Raw genomic sequence first — 21,992 nt, forward strand, 5'->3', positions numbered from 1 at the left:
GTCAGCCATCACATGGGTTGGTGAGTACCAATACCATGGGGAGAAGGCTAACCGGTGGAAGAACCTGGCAGGGAGAAGAGTTAGGTGGGACATCTATTTGGGGATCGCGTCTAAAAAGAAAATTGTCAGGCTGCTGACTATGGTAAGTGGTGGTGGAAGTATGCAGACACCTTAACATGGAAGGTCAGTCAGCCAGGGCTCAAGGAACCATGAGCAACCTCTGGAGGAACCCTAGGGTACCAAAGGACCGTGGTTGACAATGGCTGATGTAGACGGTTGTTGGGGTCCGAACTGTGTGCTGAGCTCCCCCTTCAAATGTCCTCCTATACCAGAACATAGGATGCCAAGCCTGGTCACCCCACTTTTCTATGGTCAGCCTTCACATGGGTTAGTGAGTACCAATAGCGTGGGGAGAAGCCTGACCGGTGGAAGAACCTGGCAGGGAGAAGAGTTAGGTGGGACATCTATGTGGGGATTGTGTCGGGCCTCTGGCATTGGTAAGTGGGGTTGGTCCTGGAACTATGAAGGCACCATAAGAAGGTCAACCAGCCACAGCTCAAGGAACCCCTAGCAACCTCTGGAGGAACATTAGGGTTCCACAGCACCCTAGTTGACAATGGCTGATATAGATGGTTGTTGGGGTCCGAACTGTGTGCTGAGCTCCCCCTTCAAATGTCCTCCTATACCAGAACATAGGATGGTCACCCCACTTTTCTATGGTCAGCCTTCACGTGGGTTGGTGAGTACCAATAGCATGGGGAGAAGCCTGACCGGTGGAAGAATCTGGCAGGGAGAAGAGTTAGGTGGGACATCTATGTGGGGATCGTGTCGGGCCTCTGGCATTGGTAAGTGGGGTTGGTCCTGGAAATATGCAGACTCCATAAGGAGGTCAATCAGCCACAGCTCAAGGAACCCCTAGCAACCTCTGGAGGAACACTAGGGTTCCACAGCACCCTAGTTGACAATGGCTGATATAGACGGTTGTTGGGGTCCGAACTGTGTGCTGAGCTCCCCCTTCAAATGTCCTCCTATACCAGAACATAGGATGGTCACCCCACTTTTCTATGGTCAGCCTTCACGTGGTTTGGTGAGTACCAATACCATGGGGAGAAGCCTGACCGGTGGAAGAATCTGGAAGGGAGAAGAGTTGGGTGGGGATTGTGTCTGTGATCTGGAGTTACGTAATATTTCCTGCAGAGTATAAAAAGTGACAGTTAAACATGCAAATGATCGTTGGTCCCCGGGGAAGTGTCAGATTTAGTCACTTGGCAGCTGCAGAGTCGTCCTGTTCTACGCCTGATCCACCCGAGAGAATCACCGATCCGGGGAGAGAGAAGACACGGTAGGACATTCCCACACAATGTCAGATAACGAGGGCTAATCCATCAATATCCCTGATATACCAATAATCAATGGATCTACAGGAGGCCCAGCCAATGGGCCGCAGGACATCAAGGGGGGACCCGCCTTTCTGATTGGTCGGAGTGTCCCGTTATTTGTAGGTGGTGTACTATGGAGAACTTTCAGATCTTTTTCTTCTGATCTCAGACCCTGCTGCCCAACAAGTGGCCCCGAGACTGCATAGGGCCCTTTGGCTCTTGTTGTGGGGCCCCTGGGGGCATTTTTATCTTACCATATTGGCTGGTGAAGGGGAATCTTTGGGCGGGATCCTAGAAGTTGTATGGATGGGAGGAGAGACATCTCACATGGGGCACCAGTCATCTGTAGGTCTCTGACCGTCTCCTGTACTGTGTCCGCAGTCTCTGGTCATCTCCTGTACTATGTCCGCAGTCTCTGGTCATCTCCTGTACTATGTCCGCAGTCTCTGGTCATCTCCTGTACTATGTCCGCAGTCTCTGGTCATCTCCTGTACTGTGTCCGCAGTCTCTGGTCATCTCCTGTACTGTGTCCGCAGTCTCTGATCATCTCCTGTACTGTGTCCGCAGTCTCTGGTCATCTCCTGTACTGTGTCCGCAGTCTCTGATCATCTCCTGTACTGTGTCCGCAGTCTCTGGTCATCTCCTGTACTGTGTCCGCAGTCTCTGGTCATCTCCTGTACTGTGTCTGCAGTCTCTGGTCATCTCCTGTACTATGTCCGCAGTCTCTGGTCATCTCCTGTACTATGTCCGCAGTCTCTGGTCATCTCCTGTACTGTGTCCGCAGTCTCTGGTCATCTCCTGTACTGTGTCTGCAGTCTCTGGTCATCTCCTGTACTATGTCTGCAGTCTCTGGTCCATCTCCTGTACCGTGTCTGCAGTCTCTGATCATCTCCTGTACTGTGTCCGCAGTCTCTGGTCATCTCCTGTACTGTGTCTGCAGTCTCTGGTCATCTCCTGTACTGTGTCCGCAGTCTCTGGTCATCTCCTGTACTGTCCGCAGTCTCTGGTCATCTCCTGTACTATGTCTGCAGTCTCTGGTCATCTCCTGTACTATGTCCGCAGTCTCCGGTCATCTCCTGTACTGTGTCTGCAGTCTCTGGTCATCTCCTGTACTATGTCCGCAGTCTCTGGTCATCTCCTGTACTGTCCGCAGTCTCTGGTCATCTCCTGTACTATGTCCGCAGTCTCTGGTCATCTCCTGTACTGTGTCCGCAGTCTCTGGTCATCTCCTGTACTATGTCTGCAGTCTCTGGTCATCTCCTGTACTGTGTCCGCAGTCTCTGGTCATCTCCTGTACTGTGTCCGCAGTCTCTGGTCATCTCCTGTACTGTCCGCAGTCTCTGGTCATCTCCTGTACTGTGTCCGCAGTCTCTGGTCATCTCCTGTACTGTGTCTGCAGTCTCTGGTCATCTCCTGTACTGTGTCCGCAGTCTCTGGTCATCTCCTGTACTGTGTCCGCAGTCTCTGGTCATCCCCTGTACTGTGTCCGCAGTCTCTGGTCATCTCCTGTACTGTGTCCGCAGTCTCTGGTCATCTCCTGTACTGTGTCCGCAGTCTCCGGTCATCTCCTGTACTGTGTCCGCAGTCTCTGGTCATCCCCTGTACTGTGTCCGCAGTCTCTGGTCATCCCCTGTACTGTGTCCGCAGTCTCTGGTCATCTCCTGTACTGTGTCCGCAGTCTCTGGTCATCTCCTGTACTGTCCGCAGTCTCTGGTCATCTCCTGTACTATGTCTGCAGTCTCTGGTCATCTCCTGTACTGTGTCCGCAGTCTCTGGTCATCTCCTGTACTATGTCCGCAGTCTCCGGTCATCTCCTGTACTGTGTCTGCAGTCTCTGGTCATCCCCTGTACTGTGTCCGCAGTCTCTGGTCATCTCCTGTACTATGTCTGCAGTCTCTGGTCATCTCCTGTACTGTGTCCGCAGTCTCTGGTCATCTCCTGTACTGTGTCCGCAGTCTCTGGTCATCCCCTGTACTATGTCTGCAGTCTCTGGTCATCTCCTGTACTGTGTCTGCAGTCTCTGGTCATCTCCTGTACTATGTCTGCAGTCTCTGGTCGTCTCCTGTACTATGTCTGCAGTCTCTGGTCATCTCCTGTACTGTGTCCGCAGTCTCTGGTCATCTCATGTACTGTGTCCGCAGTCTCTGGTCCATCTCCTGTACTGTGTCTGCAGTCTCTGGTCATCCCCTGTACTGTGTCCGCAGTCTCCGGTCATCTCATGTACTGTGTCTGCAGTCTCTGGTCATCTCCTGTACTGTGTCCGCAGTCTCTGGTCATCTCCTGTACTGTGTCCGCAGTCTCTGGTCATCTCCTGTACTGTGTCCGCAGTCTCTGGTCATCCCCTGTACTGTCCGCAGTCTCTGGTCATCTCCTGTACTATGTCCGCAGTCTCTGGTCATCTCCTGTACTGTGTCTGCAGTCTCCGGTCATCTGCTGTACTATGTCCGCAGTCTCTGGTCATCTCCTGTACTGTGTCCGCAGTCTCTGGTCATCTCCTGTACTGTCCGCAGTCTCTGGTCATCTCCTGTACTATGTCTGCAGTCTCTGGTCATCTCCTGTACTGTGTCCGCAGTCTCTGGTCATCTCCTGTACTGTGTCCGCAGTCTCTGGTCATCCCCTGTACTATGTCCGCAGTCTCCGGTCATCTCCTGTACTATGTCCGCAGTCTCTGGTCATCTCCTGTACTATGTCCGCAGTCTCCGGTCATCTCCTGTACTGTGTCTGCAGTCTCTGGTCATCCCCTGTACTGTGTCCGCAGTCTCTGGTCATCTCCTGTACTATGTCTGCAGTCTCTGGTCATCTCCTGTACTGTGTCCGCAGTCTCTGGTCATCTCCTGTACTGTGTCCGCAGTCTCTGGTCATCCCCTGTACTATGTCTGCAGTCTCTGGTCATCTCCTGTACTGTGTCTGCAGTCTCTGGTCATCTCCTGTACTATGTCTGCAGTCTCTGGTCGTCTCCTGTACTATGTCTGCAGTCTCTGGTCATCTCCTGTACTGTGTCCGCAGTCTCTGGTCATCTCATGTACTGTGTCCGCAGTCTCTGGTCCATCTCCTGTACTGTGTCTGCAGTCTCTGGTCATCCCCTGTACTGTGTCCGCAGTCTCCGGTCATCTCCTGTACTGTGTCTGCAGTCTCTGGTCATCTCCTGTACTGTGTCCGCAGTCTCTGGTCATCTCCTGTACTGTGTCCGCAGTCTCCGGTCATCTCCTGTACTATATCCGCAGTCTCTGGTCATCTCCTGTACTGTCTGCAGTCTCTGGTCATCTCCTGTACTGTGTCCGCAGTCTCTGGTCATCTCCTGTACTATGTCCGCAGTCTCTGGTCATCTCCTGTACTATGTCTGCAGTCTCTGGTCATCTCCTGTACTGTGTCCGCAGTCTCTGGTCATCTCCTGTACTATGTCCGCAGTCTCTGGTCATCTCCTGTACTATGTCTGCAGTCTCTGGTCATCTCCTGTACTATGTCCGCAGTCTCTGGTCATCTCCTGTACTGTGTCCGCAGTCTCTGGTCATCTCCTGTACTATGTCTGCAGTCTCTGGTCATCTCCTGTACTATGTCCGCAGTCTCTGGTCATCCCCTGTACTGTGTCTGCAGTCTCTGGTCATCTCCTGTACCGTGTCCGCAGTCTCTGGTCATCTCCTGTACTGTGTCTGCAGTCTCTGGTCATCTCCTGTACTGTGTCCGCAGTCTCCGGTCATCTCCTGTACTATGTTGAATATTTGTACTGTGTGTTGGATTCCGGGACGATTGTGATGTCGGGGGGCAGAGAAGGTCGATCTGTACGAAGGATCGGTCTGTTCTCCCATTTATTGGTCAGAGGGTATATTTGGCACAGGAGAGTGTTTCTGGTTGATATTTCTGGATTTCATTGAACATGGAGGCTCTGCGTGTTCGATCTCTGGGATCGATGTGTTGGGGCGCTGTGTGAATGAGTCGTTCACTCTGGATTGTCAGCTGTAGTAGCGCGGTGCTGAATAGCAATAGTCGGCCTTTACCTGAAGGGGGGAAACTTCCTGCAGCTGAAAATATACCAAATGTATAATGATCAGATATGAGCGGTTTGGGATGACGTCACCCCGCATGCAGGGCAAGGGTTTCAAACTGCCCCCCTTCCCCCCCGGGTTCATGATGTGCGAGATTTGGGGGGTCCTACACCCAGCAGTCACTATCCCTGGGCCTGGGCGACCCCCAACCCATAGTGTACTATTACCCCCCAGGACTGCCGCCCCTTCTGCCCTCCCCCATAACAGAACATAACCTGGGCCGGCACTACCTCTAGGGGGAATGGGTTCCCTGATCTCGGGGGGGAGGGCTCCATGACATTGGAATGTGATAGAATACAATGTAATGTGATAGAATGTACATTGTAACATTGTAATCTTATAGAATAGAATAGAATATAATGTGTGTTGTGATATATTGGAATGTCATAGAATAGAATAGAATGTGATAAAATGTACATTGTAACATTGTAATCTTATAGAATAGAATAGGATATAATGTGTGTTGTGATATATTGGAATAGAATAGAATGTGATATAATGTACATTGTAACATATTGTAATTTCATAGAATAGAATAGAATGTAATGTGATAGAATGTATGTTGTGATATATTGTAATTTCATAGAATAGAATGTAATGTGATATAATGTACATTGTAACATTGTAATCTTATAGAATAGAATGGAATGTGATATAATGTACATTGTAACATATTGTAATGTGATAGAATAGAATAGAATGTGATATAATGTACATTGTAACATATTGTAATGTCATAGAATAGAATAGAATAGAATAGAATGTGATATAATGTACATTGTAACATTAATGTTATAGAATAGAATAGAATGTGATTTAATGTATGTTGTGATATATTGTAATTTCATAGAATAGAATGTGATATAATGTACATTGTAACATATTGTAATGTCATAGAATAGAATAGAATGTGATATAATGTACATTGTAACATTAATGTTATAGAATAGAATAGAATGTGATTTAATGTATGTTGTGATATATTGTAATGTTATAGAATAGAATAGAATGTGAGATAATGTACGTTGTAAAATATTGTAATGTCATAGAATAGAATAGAATAGAATAGAATGTGATATAATGTACATTGTAACATATTGTAATGTCATAGAATAGAATAGAATGTAATATGATATAATGTATGTTGTAATGTTATAGAATAGAATGTGATATAATGTACGTTGTAACATATTGTAATTTCATAGAATAGAATAGAATGTAATGTGATAGAATGTATGTTGTGATATATTGTAATTTCATAGAATAGAATGTAATGTGATATAATGTACATTGTAACATTGTAATCTTATAGAATAGAATGGAATGTGATATAATGTACGTTGTAACATATTGTAATGTGATAGAATAGAATAGAATGTGATATAATGTATGTTGTGATATGTTGTAATGTTATAGAATAGAATGTGATATAATGTATGTTGTGATATGGTGTAATGTTATAGAATAGAATGTGATATAATGTACGTTGTAACATATTGTAATGTCATAGAATAGAATAGAATAGAATGTGATATAATGTATGTTGTGATATATTGTAATTTCATAGAATAGAATGTGATATAATGTACATTGTAACATATTGTAATGTCATAGAATAGAATAGAATAGAATAGAATGTGATATAATGTACATTGTAACATTAATGTTATAGAATAGAATAGAATGGGATATAATGTATGTTGTGATATATTGTAATGTTATAGAATAGAATAGAATGTGAGATAATGTACGTTGTAATATATTGTAATGTCATAGAATAGAATAGAATAGAATAGAATGTGATATAATGTACATTGTAACATATTGTAATGTTATAGAATAGAATGTAATGTGATATAATGTATGTTGTAATGTCATAGAATAGAATGTAATGTGATATAATGTATGTTTGTGATATATTGTAATGTTATAGAATAGAATAGAATGTAATGTGATATAATGTATGTTTGTGATATATTGTAATGTTATAGAATAGAATAGAATAGAATGTGATATAATGTATGTTGTGATATATTGTAATGTTATAGAATAGAATAGAATGTAATGTGATATAATGTACATTGTAACATATTGTAATTTCATAGAATAGAATAGAATAGAATAGAATGTGATATAATGTAAGTTGTAACATATTGTAATTTCATAGAATAGAATAGAATGGGATATAATGTAAATTGTAACATATTGTAATTTCATAGAATAGAATAGAATGTGATATAATGTACGTTGTAACATATTGTAATGTGATAGAATAGAATAGAATGGGATATAATGTACATTGTGACATATTGTAATGTCAATCTATAAATGGGAAAGTATGTGATCAGATGATGGAGCCCCCCGATCCCTCCATAAAGAGGACCTGTCACTATTGCTTGTCACAGTGTTGACCGCCTTGAAATGACCATTTCATGCGTTTCTCCTGGTAGATGGTATTTGTACCCATCAAGATGAGTCGTCTCCGGAGAATTCTTACCATCTTCTGTCTGTTCGTCCTGACGGTGAAGGTGGAGGTAGGTGTCATGGGATGACTCTAGTACTTGGGGGGATTGTCCTCTCCTCGTCTCTCGGCACTCCTACAAAAGTGGTGTGTAGTTGGCTTTGGCCGGATCTCAGATCAACCCACTGACCCCCAACCTTCATCTGTTCCCTCATTGTACACCCTATTCTGGATCCTACGTATCAGTGCAAACCTTTACCCATCATTCCCAACACTCGTCCTACATGACCCCTGAACCCTCAACTGAACCTCAACCTTCATTCTACACCACAGTTCAACTGAAATCCCAGAAAATAAACCCAAATCATTCATCTTCTCAACCTTAATTTGTTTTATTTCTAAATATAATGCAACATATCCAAACCTGAACTTTCAATCCAACCAAACCCAACTCAACCAATCCAATACCAGCCAAACGCAACTCAACTCCAAACCGACCAAACACCAATCAAACCCAAGCCAAAACCAACCAAACCCAAACCAAAACCAACCAAACACAACCCAAAACCAAATCAAAACCAACCAAACCCAACCAAAAACCAATCAAACCAAAAACCAATCAAACCCAAACCCAATCCAACCCAAAACCAACCAAACCCAACCCAAAAGCAAACAAACCAAACCTAAACCCAACCCAAAATCAACCAAACCCAAACCAAAACTAACCCAAGGCTAACCATACCCAACCCTTCCCCAAACCGACCAAACCCAACCAAAAACCAATCAAACCCAACCAACCCAATTCAACCCAAAACCATCAAACCCAACCCAAAAGCAAACAAACCAAACCCAAACCCTACCCAAAATCAACCAAACCAAACCCAAGCCAAAACTAACCCAAAACCAAACCAACACCAACCAAATGCAACCCAAAGCTAACCATACCCAGCCCTACCCCAAACCAACCAAGCCCAACCCAAAACTAACCCAATCCAACCCCAAACCCAACCCAAACCAAAACCAACCAAACACAACCCAAAACCAAATCAAAACCAACCAAACCCAACCAAAAACCAATCAAACCAAAAACCAATCAAACCCAAACCCAATCCAACCCAAAACCAACCAAACCCAACCCAAAAGCAAACAAACCAAACCTAAACCCAACCCAAAATCAACCAAACCCAAACCAAAACTAACCCAAGGCTAACCATACCCAACCCTTCCCCAAACCGACCAAACCCAACCAAAAACCAATCAAACCCAACCAACCCAATTCAACCCAAAACCATCAAACCCAACCCAAAAGCAAACAAACCAAACCCAAACCCTACCCAAAATCAACCAAACCAAACCCAAACCAAAACTAACCAAAAACCAACCAAACAAAGCCCTACCCAAAATCAACCAAACCAAAACTAACCCAAAACCAACCCAACCCAAAACCAACCAAACCCAACCCAAAGCTAACCATACCCAACCCCAAACCAACCAAGCCCAACCCAAAACTGACCAAACCCAATACCAACCAAACCAAACCCAACCCAAAGCTAACCATACCCAACCCTACCCCAAACCAAGCAAGCCCAACCCAAAACTAACCAAACCCAACCCAACACAACCAAACCCGACCCAAAACCAACCAAACCAAACCCAACCCAAAGCTAACCATACCCAACCCTACCCCAAACCAACCAAGCCCAACCCAAAACTAACCAAACCCAATCCAACCCAATACCAACCAACCAAACACAACCCAAAACCAAACCAGAGCCAACTAAACCAAACCCAACTAAACCCCAAACCGACCAAACCCAACCAAAAACCAAACACAATTCAACCTAAAACCAACCAGACCCAACCCAAAACTAACTGTCAGGGACCATCGCGACGCATGGGTCTGCACATGCGTAGGTGTCTGTCAAGACATGCAGGCATCAGGGCACTAGGACCCAGGCGCACCCGTCACCTATGATGGTGCTGGGCAGGCACTAGGACCTAGGCTGCGCCTGTCAGGTGCAGGGCGGGCTACTTAAACCAGCCCTGCACAGTCACAAGTTGCCGTATGGTCTGATCTGGTTCCTGTGTTCCCGTTGTTTGAGAGTCGTTGCTGACCTGCCTGGACCTGACCTCTGCTGACTTCTCCTGCTCTGACCCCTGGCTAAGTTTGACCTCTCTTTTGGATATCCCTACCTGATCTGAACTACTGGTACCGACCCCGGCGAGTGACCTGACTATTCTTCTGCCTGCTGCCTTGTACCACGCTGACCCCTCTGTTACCGACCTGGCTCGTTTGACCACGCTATTGCTCAGCCATCCATCCGACCCGCACGGATTAGCTGCTACTCTCCAGACCTGTCTGCCTCTTCACGTCAGGCTCTCTACCTGTCATTACCTCTGGTGATTCCTCTACCTCAGGTGGGTGTACTCAGGGGCCGCGACCTGGTCACTGTCCGCTCCAAGCCCATCCCCACCATCAGGGGCTCTGGTGAACAAGCGGACTGGGGCTTAGACTCCGCACTCTGGGGAATCCTGTCCTGGGGACTGCTAGAGTACACCAGGTGGTCCATAACACTAACCAAACCCAGCCCAAAATCAACCAAACCCAACCCAAAACCAACCAAACCCAATCCAACCCAACACATAACCGACCGAACCAAACACAACCCAAAACCAACCAAACACAACCCAAAACCAAACCAGAGCCAACTAAACCCCAAACCGACCAAACCCAATCAAAAACCAATCAAACCCAACCAAACCAAACACAATTCAACCTAAAACCAACCAAACCCAACCCAAAAGCAAACAAACTAAACCCAACCCAAAACTAACCATACCCAACCCTACCCGAAACCAACCAATCCTAACCCAAAACTAACCAAACCCAGCCCAAAATCAACCAAACCCAAACCAAAATCAAACCAACCAAACCCAACCCAAAACTAACCATACCCAACCCTAACCCCAAACCAACCAAACCCAAAACTAACCAAACCCAGCCCAAAATCAACCAAACCCAACGCAAAACTAACCAAACCAAAAACAAACCAAACCCAACCGAAAACTAACCCAATCCAACCCCAAACCAACCAAAGCAAACCCTACCCAAAACCAAACAAACTCAAAACTAACCAAACCCAATCCAACCCAAAATCAACCAAACCCAAAACCAAACAAACCAATCCCAAACCCTACCCAAAACAAGACAAACTCAAACCAAAACTAACCCAACCCAAAACCAACCCCAACCCAAAACCAGGCAAACCAAACCCAACCAATCCAAACCCAATCCAACCCAAAACCAACCAAACCCAACCCAAAACCAAGCAAACCAAACCCAACCCAAAACCAAACCATCCAAACCAAAACTAAGCAAACCCAACCCAAAACCAACCAAACTAAACCCACCCCAAAACCAACCAAACCCAACGCAAGTTACCGTAAGGCTCAGTTCACACGGCTGTGACCCCAAAGTCCTGCTTTGCGACTTTTGTGGTTTAACCTTGCAGCTTATGGCACTGGAGTCACCTTCTACACCTTTACCTCGTTGGTTCCCAACCTCAGTCCTCCAGGAGCCAGGTCACGTTTTCAGGGGTTCCTCCAACTTGAACAGGTTCTTTAAATCAATGCGAATGGTTTGGTATTTACGAGAGACGATTTATCTAAGGGAAATTCCCAAATCATGGCCTATTTGGGGGTATATGAGGACTGAAGTTGGAGACCATGGCTATACCTAATCCTATACCCTGTCACACCCAATCTCCAACCTGCAACCCAACTCAACCATAGCCAACGTCGCCCACTGTAACCCTACACCTTATTTTAAAGCCGAACACAAACCAAAATCAACCGAACCCCCTAATACCAAACTTTATTAAGTGCCATCAACTGGAATCTGAGTCCTGGTGACTTGATGGCTAGGAGCTCCGAAAAAAGAAGATGTCTTTGTGCTAGAATGGTGAGATCCTCCAAAGTCATCCTCACGGCTGTAGCCTAGGTGTCCAACCACCTAGTAGCCGGTCTCCCTCTTCGCCTGGTTCCTTAGATCTTCCCTTCTCCAGTGACCTCTCTCTTATGAACTTACCCCAACTCTTACCTAAAACCCCCCAACCTCAGCCTAACCCTTGATTCCAAAACCCTAAAAACGAACCCTACATGGTAATGCCAAAACCTCGACTTAACTTTTGGTCCTAACCATTGACGAGAGTCAACGCTGCGTTCGGTTGAGAGTACTCCGAAAGATATCATTGCTAAAATTGTTATCTGGTTGTCAGGGGGAAGAAGACCTGGAAGAGTGGCCTCCTGCAGAGTTTGACCATGAAGAATTGGGCCTTGCGGAAGAGGCGTTCGATGACCAGTACTTGGGCTGCCGACAAGCCATGGAGCACCAGATTGAAGCACAAGGCATTTTAAAAGCTGAAATGTCCACCAACAAGAATTTCCAGAGAGCCTGGAAGGAAGCGGAGAGGATATGGAGTATGAAGATTAAGGATTCGGTTGGCACTAATCTCCCTCAAGGTTTCGGTGACCTCCATGGAGTTGCTTTAGTGGCCTACACAGGTTTTATTCGAGACCACTTTAACAAGGCCGTGAGGTCCGCAGGAAAGTCGTACAGAGCTTACGTGGACCATTTCCACTTCAAATTCCTGCACTTCTATCTGACGGTGGCTCTGCAGCTCTTATACCAAGACTGCAAGGGGGACCTTCAGACTACATATCAAGGGTACGAAGATGTCCAGTACTGGTTGCCCAGTGGAACCACCAAGGTCAAGTTTGGTCACTTTCTCCATACATCTTCCAATTGGTCTGTAGCCTATGAGAATGGCAACGCCTCGTTCTTCACTGTGCTGGGCTGCTCTGGAGTCCCCGTAGACAAGTTCTCGGAGTATCCACATGAGGAGGAGGTGGTGTTCCCAGGCTATGAGGTCTTCACCGTCAGGGAAGTTCAGAGAGATGTCAATGAGTTCCATCTGACCAGCACAGGAAGATGGTGCAGCAACTTCAACTGTGCATTTATTCAAGGTAGGTCTCTCTGGCCTCCACTGCGTACAACTTACAGTCTGAAAGGATGCCGATATTGCACCCAAACCAACCAGGAACCATAGGGCAACCCTTTGCTCCCCAGCCTCACTGCCCCCGGCCCACCCCTTGTATTCATTGGGTTGCAGTGATCATGGAGGCTCCATGTCACATGTGGACGTTACGTAGGGTGCCTGCCTAGGACTGCCCACTCCTTCAGCAAGTAGCAATGGTCTTGGTAGAAAGGCTGAGGAGCAGGGGTCTCCAAACCTTCTAAACCAAGGGCCAGTTCATTGTTCTTCAGACTTTAGGGGGGCCAGACTGTGGCCATCGGGAGTAGACAATGTCCTGGCATCAGTGGGGGCATGCAATGTCCAATCACTGGCTTTAGGGGAATTATTAGTGCCCCGACAGTGGTGACAGTAGAAGGAACTCAGCACAGGGATGGTGAGAACCTCTCCTAATGGGCACAGCGGGTGTACAGACCCGGGAACTCAGCACAGGGATGGTGGGACCCCCTCATAATGGGCACACCGGGTGTACAGATCCGGGAACCCAGCACAGGGATGGTGAGAACCCCTCATAATGGGCACAGTGGGTGTACAGACCCGGGAACTCAGCACAGGGATGGTGGGAACCTCTCATAATGGGCACAGTTGGGGTACAGACCCAGGAACTCAGCACAGGGATGGTGGGAACCCCTCATAATGGGCACAGCGAGCGTACAGACCCGGGAACTCAGCACAGGGATGGTGGGAACCCCTCATAATGGCCACAGCGGGTGTACAGACCCGGGAACTCAGCACAGGGATGGTGGGAACCCCTCATATTGGGCACAGTGGGGGTACAGACCCGGGAACTCAGCACAGGGATGGTGGGAACCCCTCATAATGGCCACAGCGGGTGTACAGACCCGGGAACTCAGCACAGGGATGGTGGGAACCCCTCATAATGGGCATAGCGGGTGTACAGACCCGGGAACTCAGCACAGGGATGGTGGGAACCCCTCATAATGGCCACAGCGGGTGTACAGACCCGGGAACTCAGCACAAGGATGGTGGGAACCCCTCATAATGGGCATAGCGGGTGTACAGACCCGGGAACTCAGCACAGGGAGGGTGAGAACCTCTCCTAATGGGCACAGCGGGTGTGCAGACCCAGGAACTCAGCACAGGGATGGTGGGAATCCCTCATATTGAACACAGACCAGGAAACTCGGCACCATCAGAATACCCTTCAGCAGGTTACAACCCCTTTCAAATATTTCCATTTCTCTTTCTATCATTAGGTGAACGCTCCAGAACATCGGTGGACGGTTGTGTCACCTCAGGTAAGTGTCCCGTCATCCTCACTGTAGGGTGTTTGGGGTGTCGGGGTTTGGGGTTTCAGGGTTCTCGGGGTGTGGGGTGTCGGGGTTTGGGGTTGTCTGGGTTTGGGGTTGTCGGGGTGTGGGGTTGTCGGGGTGTGGGGTTGTCGGGGTTTGGGGTTGTCGGGGTGTGGGGTTGTCGGGGTTTAGGGTTGTCGGGGTTTGGGGTTGTCGGGGTTTGGGGTTGTCGGGGTTTGGGGTTGTCGGGGTGTGGGGTGTCTGGGTTTGGGGTTGTCTGGGTTTGGGGTTGTCTGGGTTTGGGGTTGTCTGGGTTTGGGGTGTCTGGGTTTGGGGTTGTCTGGGTTTGGGGTTGTCTGGGTTTGGGGTTGTCGGGGTTTGGGGTTGTCTGGGTTTGGGGTGTCTGGGTTTGGGGTTGTCGGGGTGTGGGGTTGTCGGGGTTTAGGGTTGTCGGGGTTTGGGGTTGTCGGGGTTTGGGGTTGTCGGGGTTTGGGGTTGTCTGGGTTTGGGGTTGTCGGGGTTTGGGGTTGTCTGGGTTTGGGGTTGTCGGGGTTTGGGGTTGTCGGGGTGTGGGGTGTCGGGGTTTGGGGTTGTCGGGGTGTGGGGTGTCGGGGTTTGGGGTTGTCTGGGTTTCTCAGGCGTTGTGTTATGATTAGGATTGGTGTTGGGATTAGGCCTATGGTCGTGTCAAGGTTGGGTTGGTTTTAGGGTGGAGGATGGGTTGGTTAAGGTTCCATTAGGGTGGAGGATAGGTTGGTTAAGGATCCATTAGGGTGGAGGATAGGTTGGTTAAGGATCCATTAGGGTGGAGGATGGGTTGGTTAAGGATCCATTAGGGTGGAGGATAGGTTGGTTAAGGATCCATTAGGGTGGAGGATGGGTTGGTTAAGGTTCCATTAGGGTGGAGGATAGGTTGGCTAAGGATCCATTAGGGTGGAGGATAGGTTGGTTAAGGTTCCATTAGGGTGGAGGATGGGTTGCTTAAGGTTCCATTAGGGTGGAGGATAGGTTGGTTAAGGTTCCATTAGGGTGGAGGATGGGTTGGTTAAGGTTCCATTAGGGTGGAGGATGGGTTGGTTAAGGATCCATTAGGGTGGAGGATAGGTTGGTTAAGGATCCATTAGGGTGGAGGATAGGTTGGTTAAGGTTCCATTAGGGTGGAGGATAGGTTGGTTAAGGATCCATTAGGGTGGAGGATGGGTTGGTTAAGGTTCCATTAGGGTGGAGGATAGGTTGGTTAAGGATCCATTAGGGTGGAGGATAGGTTGGTTAAGGATCCATTAGGGTGGAGGATGGGTTGGTTAAGGTTCCATTAGGGTGGAGGATAGGTTGGCTAAGGATCCATTAGGGTGGAGGATAGGTTGGTTAAGGTTCCATTAGGGTGGAGGATGGGTTGGTTAAGGTTCCATTAGGGTGGAGGATAGGTTGGTTAAGGTTCCATTAGGGTGGAGGATGGGTTGGTTAAGGTTCCATTAGGGTGGAGGATGGGTTGGTTAAGGATCCATTAGGGTGGAGGATAGGTTGGTTAAGGATCCATTAGGGTGGAGGATAGGTTGGTTAAGGTTCCATTAGGGTGGAGGATAGGTTGGTTAAGGATCCATTAGGGTGGAGGATAGGTTGGCTAAGGATCCATTAGGGTTGGGGTTGTGACAATGTTTATTTGGGGTTAGGATTAGGGTTAGGTTAAATTGGAGCTTGGTTGAGTGTTAAAAGTGAGGGTGGGGGTTAGGTGGGTTTAGGGTTAGGTTACGGTTGGGGGTTAGGTGGGTTTAGGTTACGGTTGGGGTTAGGTGGGTTTAGGGTTAGGTTACGGTTGGGGTTAGGTTGGTTTAGGGTTAGGTTACGGTTGGGGTTAGGTGGGTTTAGGGTTAGGTTACGGTTGGGGGTTAGGTGGGTTTAGGGTTAGGTTACGGTTGGGGTTAGGTGGGTTTAGGGTTAGGTTACGGTTGGGGGTTAGGTGGGTTTAGGTTACGGTTGGGGGTTAGGTGGGTTTAGGGTTAGGTTACGGTTGGGGGTTAGGTGGGTTTAGGGTTAGGTTACGGTTGGGGTTAGGTTGGTTTAGGGTTAGGTTACGGTTGGGGTTAGGTGGGTTTAGGGTTAGGTTACGGTTGGGGGTTAGGTGGGTTTAGGTTACGGTTGGGGTTAGGTGGGTTTAGGGTTAGGTTACGGTTGGGGTTAGGTTGGTTTAGGGTTAGGTTACGGTTGGGGTTAGGTGGGTTTAGGGTTAGGTTACGGTTGGGGTTAGGTTGGTTTAGGGTTAGGTTACGGTTGGGGTTAGGTGGGTTTAGGGTTAGGTTACGGTTGGGGGTTAGGTGGGTTTAGGGTTAGGTTACGGTTGGGGTTAGGTGGGTTTAGGGTTAGGTTACGGTTGGGGGTTAGGTGGGTTTAGGTTACGGTTGGGGGTTAGGTGGGTTTAGGGTTAGGTTACGGTTGGGGGTTAGGTGGGTTTAGGTTACGGTTGGGGTTAGGTGGGTTTAGGTTACGGTTGGGGGTTAGGTGGGTTTAGGGTTAGGTTACGGTTGGGGTTAGGTGGGTTTAGGGTTAGGTTACGGTTGGGGGTTAGGTGGGTTTAGGGTTAGGTTACGGTTGGGGGTTAGGTGGGTTTAGGGTTAGGTTACGGTTGGGGGTTAGGTGGGTTTAGGTTACGGTTGGGGGTTAGGTGGGTTTAGGTTAGAGATATTTCAGTCTCTGCATCTGAATTTGTAGGTTGTGTTTAGGCCTGTGTGGGTGTTCTCTGGTTTTCTCTCTTTCTGATGAATGAAGTGACGATATCGTATTGTTCTCTATGTCTGACTTCCAGGGGGTAACACCACATGGTCTAACAGAGGGGCGTGGCTGCGAAACATGTCGGAGGTGATTTTCAGTGCAGGTAAGGGGGTGTGGCTATAGAGACTCAATCCGAATCCGAAACCCAAAAACTCAACTGAGAACCTCAACCCAACCCACAGCATCAACCTCACCACTGAACCTAACCTAGAACATCAGCTGTACCCCTAAATTCAATTTTTGAACCTCAACTTTTCCCCTAAACCTAACCCAGAACATCTACCTCACTCCTAAACCTAAACCGGATCACAATCTTACCTCCAAAACTAACACAGGATCACAACTTTACCCCTAAATCTATTCAGAACCTCACCCCCCCAAACCTAACCCAGAACCTTCACCTCACCCCTAAATCTACTCAGTATCCTCAACCTCATCCGTGAACCTAACCCAGAACATCAACTCTCATCCCTAAATCTACTCAGAATCCTCAACCTCATCCCTAAACCTAACCCAGAACCTCCACCTCACCTATAAACCTAAGCCAGAACCTCAACCTCATCCCTAAACCTAAACCGGAACCTCAACCTCAACCGTGAAACTAACCCAGAACATCAACTCTCATCCCTAAATCTACTCAGAATCCTCAACCTCATCCCCAAACCTCCACCTCACCTCTAAACCTAAGCCAGAAGCTCAACCTCACCTCTAAACCTAAGCCAGAACCTCAACCTCACCCCTAAACCTAAATCGGAACCTCAACCTCATCCGTGAACCTAACCCAGAACATCAACTCTCATCCCTAAATCTACTCAGAATCCTCAACCTCATCCCTAAACCTAACCCAGAACCTCCACCTCACCTATAAACCTAAGCCAGAACCTCAACCTCACCTCTAAACCTAAGCCAGAACCTCAACCTCACCCCTAAACCTAAATCGGAACCTCAACCTCATCCGTGAACCTAACCCAGAACATCAACTCTCATCCCTAAATCTACTCAGAATCCTCAACCTCATCCCTAAACCTAACCCAGAACCTCCACCTCACCTCTAAACCTAAGCCAGAAGCTCAGCCTTATCCCTAAACCTAAGCCAGAACCTCAACCTTATCCGTGAACCTAACCCAGAATATCAACTCTCATCCCTAAATCTACTCAGAATCCTCAACCTCATCCCCAAACCTAACCCAGAACCTCAACCTCACCCCTAAACCTAAGCCAGAACCTCAACCTCATCCCTAAACCTAAACCGGAACCTCAACCTCAACCGTGAAACTAACCCAGAACATCAACTCTCATCCCTAAATCTACTCAGAATCCTCAACCTCATCCCCAAACCTAAGCCAGAACCTCAACCTCATCCCTTAACTTAAGCCAGAACCTCAACCTCATCCGTGAACCTACCCCAGAACCTCAACCTCACCCCTAAACCTAAGCCAGAAGCTCAACCTCATCCCTAAACCTAACCCAGAACATCAACTCTCACCCCTAAATCTACTCAGAATCCTCAACCTCATCCCCAAACCTAAGCCAGAACCTCAACCTCATCCATGAACCTAACTCAAAACCTCAACCTCACCCCTAAACCTAAGCCAGAACCTCAACCTCATCCGTGAACCTAAGCCAGAACATCAACTCTCACCCCTAAATCTACTCAGAACCTCAACCTCACCCCTAAACCTAAGCCAGAACCTCAACTTCATCCATGAACCTAACTCAGAACCTCAACCTCACTCCTAAACCTAAGCCAGAACCTCAACCTCATCCGTGAACCTAAGCCAGAACATCAACTCTCATCCATAAATCTACTCAGAATCCTCAACCTCACCCCTAAACCTAAGCCAGAAGCTCAACCTCACCCCTAAACCTAAGCCAGAACCTCAACCTCATCTGTGAACCTAAGCCAGAACCTCAACCTCATCCGTGAACCTAAGCCAGAACATCAACTCTCATCCATAAATCTACTCAGAATCCTCAACCCTAAACCTAACCCAGAACCTCAACCTCACCCCTAACCCTAAGCCAGAAGCTCAACCTCACCCCTAAACCTAAGCCAGAACCTCAACCTCACCCCTAAACTTAAACCGGAACCTCAACCTCATCCGTGAACCTAACCCAGAACATCAACTCTCATCCCTTAATCTACTCAGAATCCTCAACCTTATCCCTAAACCTAAGCCAGAACCTCAACCTCACCCCTAAACCTAACCCAGAACATCATTTTACCCCCAAAACTAACACAGGATCTCAACTTTACCCCTAAATCTACTCAGGACCCCCCCCCCCAAAAAACCTAACCCAGAACATCAACTTTACCCCCAAACCAATCTCAACTTTACCCCTTAATCTACTCAGGAACCCCCCCAAACCTAACCCAGAACATAAACTTTACCCCCAAACTAATCTCAAATGTACCCCTAAATCTAGCCAAGGACTTCAACTTTTTGCTAAACCTAACCTAAAACCTGAACCTTACACCTAAACCAGAACCTCAACCTTTCCCCTGAATATACTCAGGGACCTCAACCTCATCCCTAAACCCAACCCAGAACCTCAAGTGCATCCCTAAACCTAACCCAGAACCTCAAGTGCATCCCTAAACCTAACCCAGAACCTCAACCTTTCCCCTAAATATACTCAGGATCCTCAACCTCATCCCTAAACCTAACTCAGAACCTCAACCTCCCCTCTAAACCTAACCCAGAACCTCAACCTCCCCTCTAAACCTAACTCAGAACCTCAACCTCCCCTCTAAACCTAACCCAGAACCTCAACCTCCCCTCTAAACCTAATCCAGAACCTCAACCTCCCCCTAAACCTAACCCAGAGCATCAACTTTACCCCTAAACCTAACCCAGAACCTCAATCTCCCCTCTAAACCTAACCCAGAACCTCAATCTCCCCTCTATTCCTAACCCCGAACCTCAACCTCCCCTCTAAACCTAACCCAGACCCTCAACCTCACCTCTAAACATAACCCAGAACCTCAACTTCCCCTCTAATCCTAACACAGAACCTCAACCTCACCTCTAAACCTAACCCAGACCCTCAGCCTCCCCTCTAATCCTAACCCAGACCCTCAGCCTCCCCTCTAATCCTAACCCAGACCCTCAGCCTCCCCTCTAAACCTAACCCAGAACCTCAACCTCCCCTCTAAACCTAGCCCAGAGCATCAACGTTACCCCTAAACCTAACCCAGAACCTCAACCTCCCCTCTAGACCAAACCCAAAACCTCAATCTCCCCTCTAAACCTAACCCAGAACCTCAACCTCCCCTCTAAACCTAACCCAGAACCTCAACCTTCCCTCTAAACTTAATCCAGAACCTGAACTTTACCCCTAAACCTAACCCAGAACCTCACCTCTAATCCTAACGCAGAACCTCAACCTCACCCATAAACCTAACCCAGAACCTCAACCTCCCCTCTAAGCCTAACCCAGAACCTCAACCTCCCCTCTATTCCTAACCCAGACCCTCAACTTCACCTCTAATCCTAACCCAGAACCTCAACCTCCCCTCTAATCCTAACCCAGAACCTCAACCTCCCCTCTAAACCTAACCCAGACCCTCAACTTCACCTCTAATCCTAACCCAGAACCTCAACCTCACCTCTAATCCTAACCCAGAACCTCAACCTCACCTCTAATCCTAACCCAGAACCTCAACCACCCTTCTAAACCTAGCCCAGAGCATCAACGTTACCCCTAAACCTAACCCAGACCCTCAACCTCCCCTCTAAACTTAACCCAGACCCTCCACTTCCCCTCTAAACCTAACCCAGAACCTCAACTTCAACTCTAATCCTAACCCAGACCCTCAGCCTCCCCTCTAAACCTAACCCAGACCCTCAGCCTCCCCTCTAAACCTAACCCAGAACCTCAGCCTCCCCTCCTAATTGTAACCCAGAACACCAACTTTACCCCCAAGCCGAACCTAGGTCGTATCTAGAAATCAATCACTAGGATCAGCAATTACTCAGTAAACTGATGGAACAAATGGCTCCCTATGGAGTAAGCGACACAAGTAGCATGCAATACCACCAAATCCCTCGTAATCGCACAATGTTCCAATCTTGGTGGTTCCAAGATGCTGCAACTCATCACTTGTGTAGCTGCCTCCATAGGGAGCCCTTTGTTCCATCTGTTTAGTGACTAACTACTGCTCCTCATTGGTGGAGATCTTAGCAGGGCAAATCATTTCCCGTGTAGATCTGAACCCCTAAATCTTAGTGTAGCCTCTACCCCCAAACCTCAACGTAACCCCACGATGTATGCTATCATGAGTCTAGAATTGGAGGGCCACACCATAAAATTAGAGTCCAAATTGTAAGGGCAAAGTGTTTTCGGAAACCAACGCGCTTCGGTGGCTAAGCTCCTTCTTCGGGGCTTGAGGCGACTAAGTATGTGGACTCGAAGATCAGTAGATGTTGAGATGCTCACCAACCCTCAGTCATTATATGAAAAAATGGTATTACCCAGCCATAGGCCAAGGAAGGGTGGGGGCGGGATCTCTATAATCTACTGGCTACTAATGGCGAACTCCACCAAGCGCCCACACACAAATGAGTCTTCTATGGAGTGCCCTGAGTCTTCTGTTGTGTCCCTGGATCTTCTATTGAGCGCCCAGGTCTTCTGTTGTGTCCCTGGATCTTCTATGGAGTGCCTCGGGTCTTCTGTTGAGTCCCTGGATCTTCTATGGAGTGCTCCAGGTCTTCTGTTGAGTCCCTGGATCTTCTATGGAGTGCTCCAGGTCTTCTGTTGAGTCCCTGGATCTTCTATGGAGTGCTCCAGGTCTTCTGTTGAGTCCCTGGATCTTCTATGGAGTGCTCCAGGTCTTCTGTTGAGTTCCTGGATCTTCTATGAAGTGCTTAGGTCTTCTGTTGAGTGCCTTAGGTCTTCTGTTGAGTCCCTGGATTTTCTATGGAGTGCCCCAGGTCTTCCGTTGAGCGCCCCAGGTCTTCTGTTGTGTCCCTGGATCTCCTATGGAGTGCCCCAGG

General features: G+C 47.8%; 1 protein-coding gene across 1 annotated transcript; it reads left to right on the forward strand.

Annotated features, from left to right (window-relative positions):
• The first annotated feature begins 7,879 nt into the window (after positions 1-7,879).
• On the forward strand, positions 7,880-19,258 carry LOC149433048 (ecto-ADP-ribosyltransferase 5-like). Its single transcript, XM_089664714.1, has 5 exons — positions 7,880-7,956; positions 12,161-12,908; positions 14,194-14,235; positions 17,030-17,098; positions 19,146-19,258. The coding sequence occupies exons 1-5, from the start codon at positions 7,894-7,896 to the stop codon at positions 19,256-19,258; spliced, it is 1,035 nt and encodes a 344-aa protein (XP_089520840.1). The 5' UTR covers positions 7,880-7,893.
• Positions 19,259-21,992: the final 2,734 nt, after the last annotated feature.

The sequence above is a fragment of the Staurois parvus genome, unplaced genomic scaffold, assembly GCF_062004578.1.
Source record: "Staurois parvus isolate SC_StPar_1 unplaced genomic scaffold, SC_StPar_1.0 ptg002006l, whole genome shotgun sequence".
Taxonomy (NCBI): domain Eukaryota; kingdom Metazoa; phylum Chordata; class Amphibia; order Anura; family Ranidae; genus Staurois; species Staurois parvus.